Here is a 16,086-nt window from a genome sequence, read left to right as displayed (position 1 = left end):
CCTCCCTCAAAATCAAAATTATAATTTGCCCCCTCCACTTTGCTAAATCTATATTCGGCCTTCCTTGTCCTCCATACACTAGACACCCAAAATTAAATACTTGGTTATTCATTTATTGAATGATTATTTTTCGTGTCATTACCCAAGATTTTTTAACATTGATCGAGTCGTACAATTTGAACTGTTACAGAGCCCATTGTGACTGGGTCGAAAACAGCCTAGAATAAATTAGGCTGAGTTCGGCCCAAGGTATTGGGGTTGGACCGAGGCCGACCTAAATGTGTTGGGGTGGTTTGGCCCATTAGATGTTTTTTTCTCTTTCGAATTGGGCCGAACCTGGTCCATCTATTCTGGTTTGGATCGGCGTTGTCCGACTTAATGAACAGTATAGCAGCTCTCCATTGTTCGCTCTACAGGGCAGTGGAGATGGAAAATGAGTAGAAGGAGAAGAGGGGAGGATGACCTATTGACGACATTTATGGTGCTGGTGGCTCTCGATGGTGGTGATGTCGCGGTGGACGGCTGTTCTAGACAACGATTCTTCTTCTTTTTTTCCTCTGTTTCTTTGTGTTTTTTCTTCCCTCCATTTTTTTTCTTCTATTTATCCACCCTTTTTATATCTTTCCTTTTCCTTTCCTTCTTGTTCCTTCCAAATCCCTCTATTTCTCTCCTCTCTATCTCCATTTCTCTTTTTTTTTTTCTTGGTTTGTTTTGGTCTTTTTCTTCACTCCTTTCTGTTTGAGTCTCTCTCTTCTCTTATCTCTCACAATCTCTCTCTTTCATCTCTTTTTTATGTTTCCCCTGTTTTTTCTTTTTTCCCCCGACTCTCGGTCTGTTGAATGGGGTATTTATAGGACAAGGGAAGCGGGAGCTACCCTACCTGTGTCCAATCATGGCGACAAGGTAGGGTGGTTGGGGCGGCTTCTGTGCAGCCGCCTCAGTCATATAGTATGGCTTCCCTGCCCAATCTTTATCAAGGTGGCAGGTGAGGGGCGTGAGTTGTGTCAGGGTTTGGACCAGTGGGGAGAGGGAGAAAGAGGGAATATGGGTGCTGCAAGGAGATGAAGAAAAACCTTATTCCCCTACCTTTGCACGTTAGGGAAGAAGATATACAGTGTCGTTCAAAACGACACCGTTTTGGTTTTTTTTTTATGAACAGTGTATGAAACTGTGTTGTTTTGAATAAAACATGCCATTTTATTTAAAAGAAAATGGCGTCAAAATATTAATTTCCAAATTAATCCTCAATTGTTTTGATTTATTCCTTTAACTATAATGATATGTATAATAAGATTGGACGTGTTTAATTAATTAAACATTTAATTGACTATATTGCATGGAATATGAATCATTCAAATTTCTATAATCCCATTGTAGTATCACAAGTAAATATCTCACTGCACAAAACCAGCTAGCTAGCTACGTTCAAAATAATTTAATTTCCTGTTGATTGTTCATAGCTCCTCTATAAGAGAACAACTTGAGACTTCAATTCTTGAAGGCAAGCCAGAGAGGCAATAAAGCAGGAAAAGTGGTTCCTTCAAGATCTTCCATACTTTCAATACTTCTGCTCCTCCTCCGATCTCCATTTATAGTTTCACTTCCAATTCAGTATAGGTTTCTAAATTGTCTCTCAAAATATTCAGAAACATCCTTTCCTTTTTTTACTGTCTTGTATACTCCACAAAACTCTTCTTTCACTAGTGTCTTACAATCGTTTGCTAAAAACCTCAGGTTCACCTTGCCTTCAGTACCGAAACCCGAGTTTATCTTCACTCCTTTACAAGAATCTCACATCCAAGCTGTTGTTATTTAATCATATATCAATTGTTTAGAATCACGATTTTCTCATGTCATAATTAAATAATTTACTGAAAAGAATTCAGAGTAATATGATATTTCTAGGATAATGTAATGATTAAACCAATTTACGATCAACTCATCACAGCTCCTCTATAAGAGCACCTTGAGACTTAAATTCTTAAAGACAAGCCAAAGAAGCAAGAAAGCAAGCAAAATGGTGCCTTCAAGTTCTTCCATACTTTCAGTGCTTCTGGTCCTACTCCTATCTCCATTTTAATAGTTTCACATGCACTTCAGGATAGGTTTCTGAAATGTCTCTCAAGAAATTCAGAATCATCCTATCCTTTTTCCACTGTCTTGTAAACTCCAAAAAACTCTTCCTTCACTAGTGTTTTACAATCTTCTGCTCAAAACCTCAGGTTCACCACCTTGCCTTCAGTACCGAAACCTGAGTTTATCTTCACTCCTTTACAAGAATCTCACATCCAAGCTGTTGTTATTTGCTCTAAGCAGCTTGGAATTCACCTTAGAGTCCGTAGCGGAGGCCTTGATTTTGAGGGACTCTCTTATGTTTCAGAAATTGAGACATCTTTCATTGTTGCAGACCATGCAAAGCTACGGTCCATCAGCGTTGATATTGAGCACAACAGCGCGTGGGTTCAGGCGGGAGCCACGAATGGCGAACTTTAGTACAGAATTTCTGAGAAAAGCAAGACTCATGGCTTCCCAGCTGGTACTTGCTCAAGTTTAGGTATGGGTGGGCACATTCCAGGAGGTGCATATGGTGCCTTGTTGCGAAAATATGGCCTTGGAGCGGACAACGTCGTTGATGCACATCTAATTGATGTTCATGGTAGACTTCTCAACCGAAAACTCATGGGAGAAGATCTTTTCTGGGCCATCAGAGGAGGCGCAGGGGGGAGCTTCGGAATTGTCACCGCCTGGAAGGTAAAATTGGTTCCCGTACCATCAACCGTGACAATATTTACCGTTACCAAGACGTTAGAACAAGGTGCAACTAAGATCTTATAAGGTTCAAATCTGGTGTATTTTTGTGTATTGAATCTTGGACTATATAATATGATATATTTCTCCAACATTAAAACTCTAAAAAAAAACTCTAATAAAAAAAAAATAATGCAATGCCTATCGCCCATCCACACTTGGCTCACTCTTTTCTATCCTTTTCTCCTTTATTTTTTCTTTTTTTCTTTTATTTTTTTTGAATTCTAAAGTTTCTTTTACTAGATTCATTTATTTTTTTAGTTTTGACATAATTTTTAAATATTATTATAAATTTATATTTTAATAACAATAATAATTTTATTCAACTATATGTATATGATATGAAATTAAAATAATAATACTAATAATAAATTGTTCATAAAAATTCTATTCAGATGTTTTTTTAATCTTAAAATTTTTAAATAGATTCTGAACTTGACTTTATTATATTTATGATTTTTTTTGTTTTAATCACACATAAAATATAAACATACTATTTTAAATTTTTTTATTAACTTAATGTAACAATAATAAAATACTTATTTTTAGCAGAAGCAATAATCTAGTTAAAAACTGTGTATTCATTGAGATAATCAAAAAATAAAAAATTATTATAATGAAATGTTTTACAATAAAATGGGCTAAACCCCATTTAGTAAATCTGCGTCCTTTGAACCTTTATTATTACAATAAAATAAATCATTATTTGGGTCTTTGTGCCTATCCTCAAAATGGGATAAAGCCCATTTGGTAAATCACTTTAACCGGGTTCTGAATGCAGTTTTGAGGTTAATTTCATTTTGGACCCTCAACTTTATATTTTAAACATTTTAGTCTAATCTTGATTGCACCATTTAAAGGGATTTTGCTTTTTTAATATCCCTGGTTAATCTTGTCCTCACGAATGGATTTAGGGGTGGCCTTGGCGCCCCCCCAAGTTTAAAGAATTTCTAAAATCCTCCTCAAAATCAAAATTATTATTTGCCCCCTCCACATTACTAAATCTATATTCGGCCTTCCTTGTCCTCCATACACTAGACACCCAAAATTAAATACCTGGTTATTCATTTATTGAATGCTTATTTTTTGTGTCATTATACAAGTTTTTTCTCCGAGGAGTCAAGTTTTTAATTATATTATAGTATACTTCAAAATTACTTTTCGTAATGTTCAAAAAATTCTAGAAATAACTTGGAATTTGATCTCAAATGGTCCTCGAATATTTGATATCTGCAATTAATCACCAAAATGTCTAAAGATCACCTAATGTCTGAAAAATTGAGATTTATGTTTTTTTTTATCCAAAAACATGTTTTTAACTTATTGTTTTTACCAAAAACGTCTTAGAAACCATGATGAACCTATCCATTACCTTAAAAAACTATGCAAACAATTAAAATCAATCTAAAATAAAAAATCAAACAAGGTCAGATATGTTTTTTCACAATATTAAAAGGTAAAAAAAAAAAAAAACCTAATATGAACTCACCTCATCAAATTGAACCATTTAACACAAATATTGATCATTTTGGTGGCCTAAATTAGTATCAATATCATTTTTCTCTCTCTAGTTACCTCTCTCTCTCCTCTCTCTTAATCAGAGACTAAAAAAATAACAAAAATAAATTTTAAAAAAAATCAAAGCACCAAAATTGTATAATTTTTGTTATTTTTAAAGTTAAAGGACCAAAACATATCTTTCCCAAAACTTCTAGCGCATCATCCATGTTTGGTGCCTTTTTAATTTTGGTCCCAATTCTTCCAATTCATCCTTTGCCTAAAAAATCCAAATAAACTAGCCTTCAATTAGGATCAAATTGTATAAAATAAAATTTTAAAAATTAAAATAGTTTTTTAAAAGATAAACAGGGCATCTACAATATTTTATGAGGGGATGAACAATGCTAGCCAGACAATATTTACCTCGCATGTTTTAGTTTTTAAGTTCAAAAACCCTATAAAGGGATGCCTTTTCTCAGGCCACCACAACACTTACCAACACCACTACAGAACCTCCATTTCCCACCCAAAACTTCGCCAACCATTATCACAACCCTTCCCAAAATCACCAAATTTCAACTCGTCGACAGAGTTTAACCAAATCCGCTGTAGGGGCATTGTAGATTTATTTTGAAAGGTTTCCTCGCTATTTAAGGACTGCTTTCATAAAGTCTGGTGAAGTTGTTGCTCTTTTAATCTTCAGGAAGAGCAACCGGGCTGGTAGAGTATGGATTTTTTTACCTATAAGATCAAATTATATTGATGCTGTTTTCCTTGATAGGCTTAATGATTTATGATTGGGCTCTTATAAACTTATAGCCAATATGATCTACGTGAGCTTAGAAGTAAAGTCATTATGAAGAGGAATCCAAACATAACTAGAGTTCAGATACCAATCAACTTGAGTCTAGTCAGGGAGGGGGACTATGTCTGCCGACACTATTCCACTAGAACACTCTTTAGATATGGTGCCTCTTGTTGCTAATCTTCTTGCTGCGAATCTGGTGATTGTTGGCTCAAAAGAGTATGATATTTTATGGCTTCGTAAGAGCCTAGTTGGTTGGATTTATGGTGGGGTAGATTATTCCCTGATATAGTCGTGGTTGCTACAAGATGATTTGGTTTTTTCTGGACATCGTTTTCTTGGGGCTTCACAAGTTGTAATTTTATTTGATGATTTTAATTCAATGATGGCAGCTTTTGATATATAATAATTTATCTTAGTGGAACAAGTTGTTCGACAAGGTTAGGCCATGGATGGCCAGAATGGTGGAAGATAACTTCTAAAGGTTAGTTTGAGGACTAATTTTCTTTTCAGATAGACTACAGGGAGCATCTCAAGGAGCTTAAGGATTGGACTGGACTTGTCAGATAGACTATAGTGAGCACCTCAAAATGGGCTAAACCCCTTTTAATTAGTAAATCTGCGTCATTTGAACCATTATTGTTACAATAAAATAAATCATTATACAAGTTTTTTCTCCGCGGAGTCAAGTTTTTCTATTATAGTATACCTCAAAATTATTTTTCTTAATGTTAAAAAAATTCTGGAAATAACTTGGAATTTCATCCCAAATGGTCCTTGAATATTTGATATATGCAATTAATCACCAAATGTCCCAAAAATTGAGATTTATGTTTTTTTTACCCAAAAAGATGTTTTCGACTTATTTTTGATCAAAAACACTTTAGAAATCGTGATAAACCTATCTATGACCTTAAAAAACCAAAAAACCATGCAAAAAATTAAAATTAACCTAAAATAAAAAATCAAACAAAACTCATATTTGTTTTTTCACAACATTAAAGGGTAAAAAAAGAACACCTGATCTGAACTTTCTTCATCAAATGAAACCATTTAACACAAACATCGAAAATTTTAATGGTCTAAATTAGTGTCAACATTATTTTTCTCTTTCTAGTGACCTCTCTATCTTTACTCTCTTAACTAGAGACTAAAAAAAACAAAAATAAATTTTTGTACCAAAATTAAATTGGAAAAAAATCAAAGCACCAAAATTGTATAATTTGTGTAATTTTTAAAGTTAAAAGACCAAAGTGTATCTTTCCTAAAATTTCTAGCACGCCATCCATGTTTGATGCCTTTTTAATTTTGATCCTAATTCTTCAAATTTATCCTTTGCCTAAAAAATTCAAATCAATTGGCCTTCAACTAGGATCAAATCGCACAAAATAAAATTTTATTGCTATTTAAGGACTGCTTTCATAAAGTCTGGTGAAGAAGTTGCTCTTTTAATCTTCAGGAAGAGCAACCGGGCTGGTAGAAGATATGGTTTTGTTATAACAGATCAGCTTTTTTTCTAAGTTTTTTTTTAGATGTCATTTCCTAGTTTTCAAGTTAAACCCAACCCAGTGGACGCCTTTGATTTTCTAGCACGCTTTTCAACCTGGCCAAATTTGAGATTACGTGCGGCTTTAGGCAACTTTTCAAATTTGATTGCTTCGACTACTTGCATGCACCTTGCCACCTAATAATTTTAACATCTTTTAAATGTGAGTATTTTCTTTGTAAGATATGACAGAGAGCCAATAATTCTTTGCGCAACTGCTAATTTTCAATAATGTTGTTTTTACGTATCATCCTCTATGACTGAAAGGCAAGTCACGTTTGATTTGATTAACATTGGATTGGGATTAAATTTGGTTAAAAGGTTCTATATATAAGAGGTTAAATTGTTATAACAAGATTAGATCTAAAAGGTTTATTTTTTTAATTAACGTGATTGTTCGAATCAACTTGTGCATATCTCAATTAATTTTATGAATTCTAAAATTAATGATCATCTAAAAAATCTTAAAATTAGCTCATGAAATTGTAGTTTTATTAGTTTTTTAATTAATTTTGAATTTTTAGTTTTATTTTTGGATTCCATGTGATACTTTCTATTTGAATTAAAACTTGACTATTTATATTTTGTAAAGGTTAGTTTCAAGCCTATTAATTGAATTGTAATTTTGTTTTGAGGGTAGAATATTATTAAAAGAGATAATAAAATCATGAATTAGAGTCTATCTATGATTTTTCTTTTGAAAATTCTGTTTTCTTTATTCTTACATTTCTTTAGCTGCGTCACGAAAACACTTGTCAAACTGACCGAATTTAAGATTACTTATTTCTAAATGTTTTAGGCAACTTTTCAATTTGATTGCTTTGACCACGTGCCTTGTCATTTCAAACTTTTCAAAATATTTTATGAAGTATAAAAAAATTTAAAGGATACGTGGGAAATCATTGTTAACTTAACATTCATTCAATTGTCGATTACAATGGTATCCATGATATTTTGCTATTTTTTTGAATTTTTTTATAATTATTTTTTAAAAATCTATTTTATCTTTTAAAATTAAGATTGTTGAGAATTTAGTTTTGTATTTTATTTCTTTTTATTTTACCTTTATATGAGGTTAGTGTAGTTTACGAGTTTGTCAAGGTAATTTAAATTGTCTCGGTTTACAAGTGTGATGGGTTTTTTTTTTAATTGAATTTAATTTTTTGTAGTCTATTTTTTTGTTCTCATATAGTTAAAAAATATAGTTTTAGCAAAAAATCATGTTATTAAACTTTATAAAGTAACAAAAATTAAAGAGTGTGAAGAACACATTGCACTGTGAATGATAATAGTAATTCATAGTGTTTTGGTTTTTTTTTTCTTTTTGTTATGATTTTTTTATTTTTTTTATCGATTTCTCCTTTTAATATTGGGATGGTTAAGAATTTGACTTAATAATTTTTTTTTATTTTACCTTTCTATAAGGTTAACATGGTTTGCATGTTTTCTAGAATAACTTGAGTTGTCCTGGTTTACGAGTTTAGTAAGGTGTCATTTTTTTAATTGAACTTGATTTTTTTATCTTCTATTCTTTTCTCATATAGTTAAAAAAAGAGGTTTCATAAAAAAATCATGTTATTAAACTTTATAAAGTACATAGACCCACTTACAGGTTTGGCTAGTTGACTTGATTCGCGGGTTTGACAAGTTTAACTTTTCTAAATTAATTTTTTTTCATCTTTAGATACTGGTTAATTGAGAATTCAATTTCATAATTGGTTTCGTTTTGCCTTTTATGATGTTATCGCAATCTAAAAAAATATCTCAGTATTGAGTTGGTTTTTTGATTTTGCAATTATCTATTTTAGTTATCATATAGTTAAATGAAAAATAGTTTTGGAAAAAAAAACAAATTATAATCCTAGTGAAGTCCATAATCCATTTCACAAATTTGGCGTCCTAACCTGCCTTACCTGATTCAGAAGTTTGACGAGTTTACTCACTGATAGGATATGCTTTTTTTATGATCTTTTAATTTTTTTAATTTATTTTTTTATTTCATCATTTAATATTGAATTGGTTAGGAAATGAACTGTATTATTGATTCTTGTTTGCTTTCTACGGATAATTGTCTCAAATAAATGTCTTTTTTTAGGTTGGTACTCAATTTTATAAGCATCTATTTTTATTGTATAATTAAATAAAAAAGATTTATAAGAAAAAGTTATTAAACCTGATAGAGTCCATGACCCAGGTCGCGGGGGACCGAGGTCGATCCAATATATCATTGTCTTAATATTTAAAAAATAAAATTATCATCTTGATGTTTTTTTAAAAGTTAAGTCATGTTTTTATCGATTATCAAGGTTGCATTTAGACTTATAAAATCGATCGATTTAAGTCGAACTAGCTCTCACATAGTTTAATTAAAAACTTAAGTTATGTAAGAGTTGAGTCGAAAGGTTTTAAAATTAAACCTTTTAGTCAGGTTTAATAACACTGTTAAAAAAAATTCTTTGTGCTCTTAATGTTTTATTTATATATTTTTAAAAAATTAATCTAACCTACAGCGAAGCAAATACCAATATACTAGTTTCTAGCAATATCATCCTCACCTTATAACGTATTACTGTTATTTGTTGTTATAAAAAGAAGTGAGTACTTTCTTTTAAATTATTACTATAGTCTCTAACTCACCAATAATTCTTTATGCAATTGGTATTACTATAGTTAATTTTAAATAATGTTGTTTTGGCTACATATATTTCTATTTTAAAGTTACTTTAAATGAACTTAATTAACTGTTCAAGTTAAGAATAGTTAATGATATCAATGGCAATATTGATATCAACAATTCCATGAAAATTGATTACTTATTCCTGATGTTAAAGTTAATGATGTCAAAAATCTTTGATATTAGCATTCTCAGAGATATTTCAAAATTTTATATAAAATTGATTAGCATAATTTATATTATCATGTATTTATAATTTCCATGTATGTCAATTTTTTTCTCATTTAAGTACTAATTAATACTCATTGTTATTATTTGGATATTTGGAAAATTATGGTTGTACCAATAAGCGTTGATGAAAATTAAGACTCAAGATAATTGGATCATGATTGAATAATGATTAATAGAAGTGTATATGTTGTTTGTTGATAATTTAGAACTTTTTGGTATAGAGAAGATAGTACCTAAAATTTCGATAGAAATTTTAGTGAATCTTTAGTGATGTTGTTTAAAAAAAAAAAGATTTATCATTTGTTTTTTTCTATATTATGATTGGTGTGTTACCCCTGTAATTGAGATATTTTAATTTAGTATTAAAGCATCTGGTTGAAAATTCAAGGATTGGAATATTGATGTAAATTTAGAAAATCGATGGCGATGAAACTTTCAATAAAACTGAGATATTAGAAGCTCTCACTTGGTCCAACTTGAAAGTTTAATAAAGAACCTTAAGCACATTCATTTACACACACACACACACACACATATATATATATATATATAAATTCAGAAAATCTTGATTTTAGATAACTGAAGATCTTACTCCGTCAAGTCATGCTCTATAAAAGCAGACAACAGAAAAAGAAGATCCACTGTATTTTTATTATATATATATATATATATATATATATATATATATATATATATAATTTATTGATAAAACCAGAAGAGGACGTTGTAAAAATCAAAGCAGACAACATAAAAGGAAGGTACACAAGCCAATTCCGACATCGATACGGAATACAGCCTTCCGTATCCAAATAATTTATCAATAAAAACAAATACTCTTCCCAAATGCAAGAAAGTTTGACACGTTTAATTAACTAAAACTTTCAATAGACACGTACATGTTTAAGGCCAATCAAATATTTTTCATGCATGGTTAATTATACATGTCTAATATCTACATCAATTATATTGTTTTTTCTATATTTTTTTAAGTTAAAACATTTTAAATTTAAAATTTATACAGACTCACACTATTTTGTACTTAATTTTTATTAAATAAATATAAATAATGAAATTCAAACTTGTAACCACTAAATTATTAAGAATTTAATATCATATTAAAAAACTATATTAATCCAATAATTTAAATTATTAAATGAGATTTCAAAAAATAATTTATATTATCCTTTAACAATATATATATATATTTCCAAAAAAATTGACATAAAAGATTTAAGATCACATATATATCAATTGTTTAGAATCACAATTCAATTCTAATGTCATAATTAAATATTTTACTACAAAGAATTCAGAGTAATATTATATTTCTAGGATAATGTAATGATTAAACCAATTTACGATCAACTCCTCACAGCTCCTCTATAAGAGCACCTTGAGACTTCAATTCTTGAAGACAAGCCAAAGAAGCAACAAAGCAAGCAAAATGGTGCCTTCAAGTTCTTTCATACTTTCAATACTTCTGGTCCTACTCCTATCTCCATTTATAGTTTCACATGCACTTCAGGATAGGTTTCTGAAATGTCTCTCAAGAACTTCAGAATCATCCTTTCCTTTTTCCACTGTCTTGTATACTCCAAAAAACTCTTCCTTCACTAGTGTTTTACAATCTTCTGCTCAAAACCTCAGGTTCACCTTGCCTGAAGTACCGAAACCTGAGTTTATCTTCACTCCTTTACAAGAATCTCACATCCAAGCAGTTGTTATTTGCTCTAAGCAGCTTGGAATTCACCTTAGAGTCCGTAGCGGAGGCCATGATTTTGAGGCACTCTCTTATGTTTCAGAAATTGAGTCACCTTTCATCGTTGTGGACCTTGCCAAGTTCCGGTCCATCAGCGTTGATATTGAGCACAACAGCGCGTGGGTTCAGACGGGTGCTACGAATGGCGAACTTTACTACAGAATTTATGAGAAAAGCAAAATTCATGGCTTCCCAGCTGGTACTTGCTCAAGTTTAGGCATGGGTGGGCACATTTCAGGAGGTGCATATGGTGCCATGTTGCGAAAATATGGCCTTGCAGTCGACAATGTCGTTGATGCACATATAATTGATGTTCATGGAAGACTTCTAGACCGAAAAGCCATGGGCGAAGACCTTTTTTGGGCCATCAGAGGAGGCGCAGGTGGCAGCTTCGGAATCGTCACCGCCTGGAAGGTAAAATTAGTTCCTGTACCATCCGCTGTGACAGTATTCACCGTTACCAAGACGTTAGAACAAGGTGCAACTGAACTCCTCTATAGATGGCAACAAATTGCTGATCAACTAGACGAGGATCTTTTCATCAGAGTTCAAATTCAGACAGCTAATGTCAGTAGTCAAGGTAAAAGAACTATCACCACCTCTTACAATGCCATGTTTCTTGGTGACGCCAACAGACTTCTCCAGGTAATGAAACACAGCTTCCCTGAATTGGGTTTGACACGACAGGATTGTATCGAAACAAACTGGATCAATTCTACTGTATATATGTCAGGCTTTGCAAATAATACTCCTCCTGAAGTTCTCCTTCAAAGAATTAACATGGACAGGGCCTACTTCAAAGGCAAATCTGACTATGCCAGAAAACCCATACCTGAAAAGGCACTTGAAGGGTTATGGGAGAAGTTATTTGAAGCAGAGAGTCCTCTAGTAGTGTTTACTCCTTATGGTGGGATGATGAACCAAATTTCAGAATCTCAGACTCCTTTCCCTCATAGAAACGGTACCAAGTTCATGATCCTTTACTGGTCCAGTTGGCAAGATGCAACGGAAAACGTTGCAAAGCATATAAATTGGACTAGGAAGGTTTACAGTTACATGACACCTTATGTCTCAAAGAATCCTAGGGAAGCATATGCTAATTACAGGGATCTTGATTTGGGCATGAACAGAAATTCTAAAACAAGTTTTGTCGAAGCGACTGCTTTTGGTACCAGCTACTTCAAGGATAACTTCTACAGGTTGGTGCATGTCAAGACCAAAGTTGATCCTGATAATTTCTTCAGGCACGAACAAAGCATCCCTCCTCTTCCACAACAAATGGGATTAAGAAATGAAGTGGAATTCATATCCAGCAAAGCTTAGTTGGATCACTATTCTCACAAGTCATGATATATAGGAGCAGGGACTTTTTGCTTTAATACTTTAGCTAAATAAAGAAATGTCATGCTGTGCAATCATGCTGTCTTGCGGTTTTTTTTATTATAAATAAAAGCTTTGCATTAAATAGTCCAATTTGTTGAGGAAGAATGTTGAAAAATGTTTAGAATAAAAATGATCAACAAGGAAACACCATTAGAATAAAAGCTTTTGCCACTGTTTTCATCAAACTTATAAAGTTAAAATTAAAATTAAATTGAGAGAGAGAGAGAGATTCACGGTACATTGTCCAATATCACAGTACATTGTCCAATAAATATCACAACTAGAAAATTATCAAATACAAATAGAAATATTAACAAAAACAAAGTCGTCAATAAATCACAATGACTTTTATTGATGAAATATTTCCTCGCTATTTCTCTCATTATACACTAATATAAAATTTTCATCGATGAATACTAAGGAAAATACAGTTGGAAATAAAGGAATGAAAAAAAAAAGTGTCATTATTACAGATAGAATTACCAAGAAATATACTCTTTACTAATACTCATCGTTTGTCGATAATATTTATGTTATATCTTGACAGACGACCCCCCTCTCCTCCTTTCTCATTTCTTCTTCTTCCTTTTCATTTTGCATAAAACAACACACAATACTCACATATTTTGTCACAAATCAAGCTATCATCATTATGAATCTAGTCACCCCAATACTAAGTCGGTTAGCAATCCTATTCTGGTTCCATGTTTTTTGAATATTTACCACATCAAATAACAAAACTACCTTTTTTTTTTGTTGTAACCCATTTTCAAAATATTGATTTTTGTTGTTGTTGCATTTTGATGTAGTATATGTAATTTGTTTGTGTGTTTACTTGTTTTATAGCGTTTTTTCATATAAATTTATTATATGATTTGTGCATGTTATAGTTTGTTTGAAATTTTAAAAAATTATATTTGTTTGTCATTGGATGAAAATGGTTTGATTTTGTAATTTAAGTGTTTTATAATAAAATAAATTGTCACACTGATACATCATAGTGGCCTTTAATTTTCTATGATAGAAAAAACAAATATCTGTCATTTTTGGGCCGGATCTAGCCGAGCCGTATAGGGTGACCTTGGTTGTGGTGTTGGGTAGGATGGGGACACCATCACTTCACTCTTCTTTCCTTTTTTTTGTAGGCAGATTTTCAGTTCCAAAGGAACAAGAAGAAGAAACAGTACATGTAGAAACGACATTGTTTTCGACTGAGTTGGTCATTCTTCAATTTGGACACTAAAGTTCTGATATATTGCAATCAGGCCCTTATTCAAGGAAATTTCTTCTTCTTTTTTTAAATTTTTTTTGCCTCTGGATTAATTGCAATTGGACCCCTGCATGCCATCGGTATTTACAAAAGAGTCCTTGGTTTCTAATTTAGTTCTTAATTGACTCTTTAACTTTTAATTCTATCAAAATTATCCTTGAAAAATCAATTAAACTACCTATCGTAACTCTGAATTTTCACTTTGGTCCTTGGACTTTAATTCTTGCAATTTTGACCCAAATCAACCCCAAAACTTTGATATTTCTTCAATTAAGCCCCTCATTTCATTAATTAAATTAATTTCAAGTTCAATTAAGTCCCCAAACTTATTAATTCTTTTAATTTCTACCAAAATTGACTCCTAGATTTATAATTTCACCCTTATTAATTCTCAAAGCTTTCAATTTGTGTTGTCTTACCCAAATTTCAATTTATTTTTCATTCATTTCATTTTTTCCATTTCATTTAGTTTTTTACTACATAAAAATAAATTATTGTAATGGCGTTAAGCGTTTTATTAAATACACACTATCTAATCCAAAAATATTAGTGGATGCGATATTAAATTTCCATGTAAAAGGTGTCAAAATAAAAGTTTCTTGATCTAGATGTTATTACGATGCATCTTCTAAAAAAAAATGCTTAGAGAAGTACTTGTGTTGGTTTGCGTATGTAGAATCATATGTTCCATACAAGATCATGGTATAAATGATGGTTAAGTCGACTTTTAGTTCTAGCAATGTGAATGGAATTGTAAATGATAATAATAATCGTTATAGGAGTATGATTATGGATGTAATAAGAATGAATCAGAGTAATGCATGTGAATGTTAATTGTAGATGAAGAACTAATTGAAAGATTTTGACGAACCATTATGGTATGGTTCCATAAATAATAGTAAATTATCGATCGTTTCATAAGTGTTCACTATTAAATCAGATCATGGGTTGAGCTAGGGCGGTTACGATAAAATTATCAAATGAACAAGAAACATTTTATCTAAAGGAAATAGGCTGAAAGCGATTTTATATGCTGCTAAATCTATGATGAAACCCCTTGGCCTAGAATACTAGTTAATTGACATGTGTCTAAACTAAAGAGGATGGTAAGATTTTGTTTTATTATGTATGTTTTTTTTAGATTGTTTCCGGGGAAGAAAACAGAAGCAGGAAGAGAGGAACGCAAGCAAAAACAAGGAAGAAAAACCCCGAAAAACAGAGAAAAAAACAGAGGGAAGAAACCCTGCAAATCAGAAAAAGGAAGGACCCAGAACTAAAACCATCGGGGAGAACCGACATCATCATCATCTTCGTTCCTTCATTTCTAAAAAAAAACAGAAGCAGAGAGGAGACAAATGACCGAGAGAGGAAGAAGCAGAGGGCAGGAAAGCAAAGGTAGACTAATTCTTTAGCTTTCATAGAATAATTCTCTTTCGCCTTCACAGATCAAATAAGTTTGTTAATCACCTCGCACGGTACACAGCACGCGTGCTTCTTGTTCGCTTTGGCCGGCTGGGTCTAGCCCAGCCCAAAAAAAAAATAAAAAATAAAAAAAACAGAAAAGTAAAAAAGTTGAAAAAATTAAAAAAATATGTATGCATGAATAAAAATAATATAAATTTATTGGTTTATTCACTGACGCTAGAGTCAGGAATAAAAATATCGGTTTAAATTTATATTATTTTTATTCGGTGTATTTTATTTTATTTAGCTAGAAAAATAAAAAATATGTGCATGCGTAAAAATCAATTTATTTTTATTTATTTATTCACTGGCGCTAGAGTAGGGAATAAAAAATATTGATCTAATTTTTCATAGTTACGAATTTTTACCAACGCCAGAGTTGGAATTATTCGAGCTCGAATATTCACTGACGCCAGAGTCAGGAATATTATAAACAAATTATCAAAGCATAAACTAATAAACATTTAGCAATTTAAGACAAAACAACAATGCGGTTTGCCTTCAGCAGAACGTTTAAGGGGTGCTAATATCTTTCCTTTTACGTAACCAATCCCGAACCATAGAATCTCTGTTGACCAGTTAGGGTTTCTAGTGACCATAATACTAGGTGGCGACTCCTCAAACATGACATTTTTTCTAAAAGAAC

The 16,086-nt window shown here is 31.8% G+C and overlaps 2 protein-coding genes across 2 annotated transcripts; both read left to right on the top strand.

Moving 5' to 3' along the window:
* The first annotated feature begins 433 nt into the window (after positions 1-433).
* LOC133702810 (monolignol oxidoreductase AtBBE-like 13) lies at positions 434-2,835 on the top strand. The gene is made up of 4 exons (XM_062127124.1): positions 434-514; positions 855-985; positions 2,223-2,482; positions 2,576-2,835. Exons 1-4 carry the CDS (start codon positions 434-436, stop codon positions 2,833-2,835), a joined length of 732 nt encoding a protein of 243 aa, XP_061983108.1.
* Positions 2,836-10,994: 8,159 nt separating this feature from the next.
* LOC133702588 (monolignol oxidoreductase AtBBE-like 13) lies at positions 10,995-12,681 on the top strand. The gene has a single exon (XM_062126895.1). It carries the CDS (start codon positions 11,009-11,011, stop codon positions 12,644-12,646), a length of 1,638 nt encoding a protein of 545 aa, XP_061982879.1. The 5' UTR covers positions 10,995-11,008; the 3' UTR covers positions 12,647-12,681.
* The last annotated feature ends 3,405 nt before the right edge of the window (positions 12,682-16,086 follow it).

The sequence above is a fragment of the Populus nigra genome, chromosome 9, assembly GCF_951802175.1.
Source record: "Populus nigra chromosome 9, ddPopNigr1.1, whole genome shotgun sequence".
In the NCBI taxonomy this organism is placed as follows: domain Eukaryota; kingdom Viridiplantae; phylum Streptophyta; class Magnoliopsida; order Malpighiales; family Salicaceae; genus Populus; species Populus nigra.
Note: the sequence above shows the minus strand (reverse complement) of the source record. Positions and strands in the feature narration are given on the sequence as shown.

Excerpts from the sequence above, each read along its gene's own strand:
- LOC133702810 (XM_062127124.1), top strand. The coding sequence starts at position 434 with ATGAGTAGAAGGAGAAGAGGGGAGGATGACCTATTGACGACATTTATG. Across the intron at positions 515-854 it reads TCGATGGTGGTGATGTCGCG|GACAAGGGAAGCGGGAGCTA; the intron begins GTGGACGGCTGT and ends GGGTATTTATAG. Across the intron at positions 2,483-2,575 it reads TCAGGCGGGAGCCACGAATG|GAGGTGCATATGGTGCCTTG; the intron begins GCGAACTTTAGT and ends GGCACATTCCAG.
- LOC133702588 (XM_062126895.1), top strand. The coding sequence starts at position 11,009 with ATGGTGCCTTCAAGTTCTTTCATACTTTCAATACTTCTGGTCCTACTC.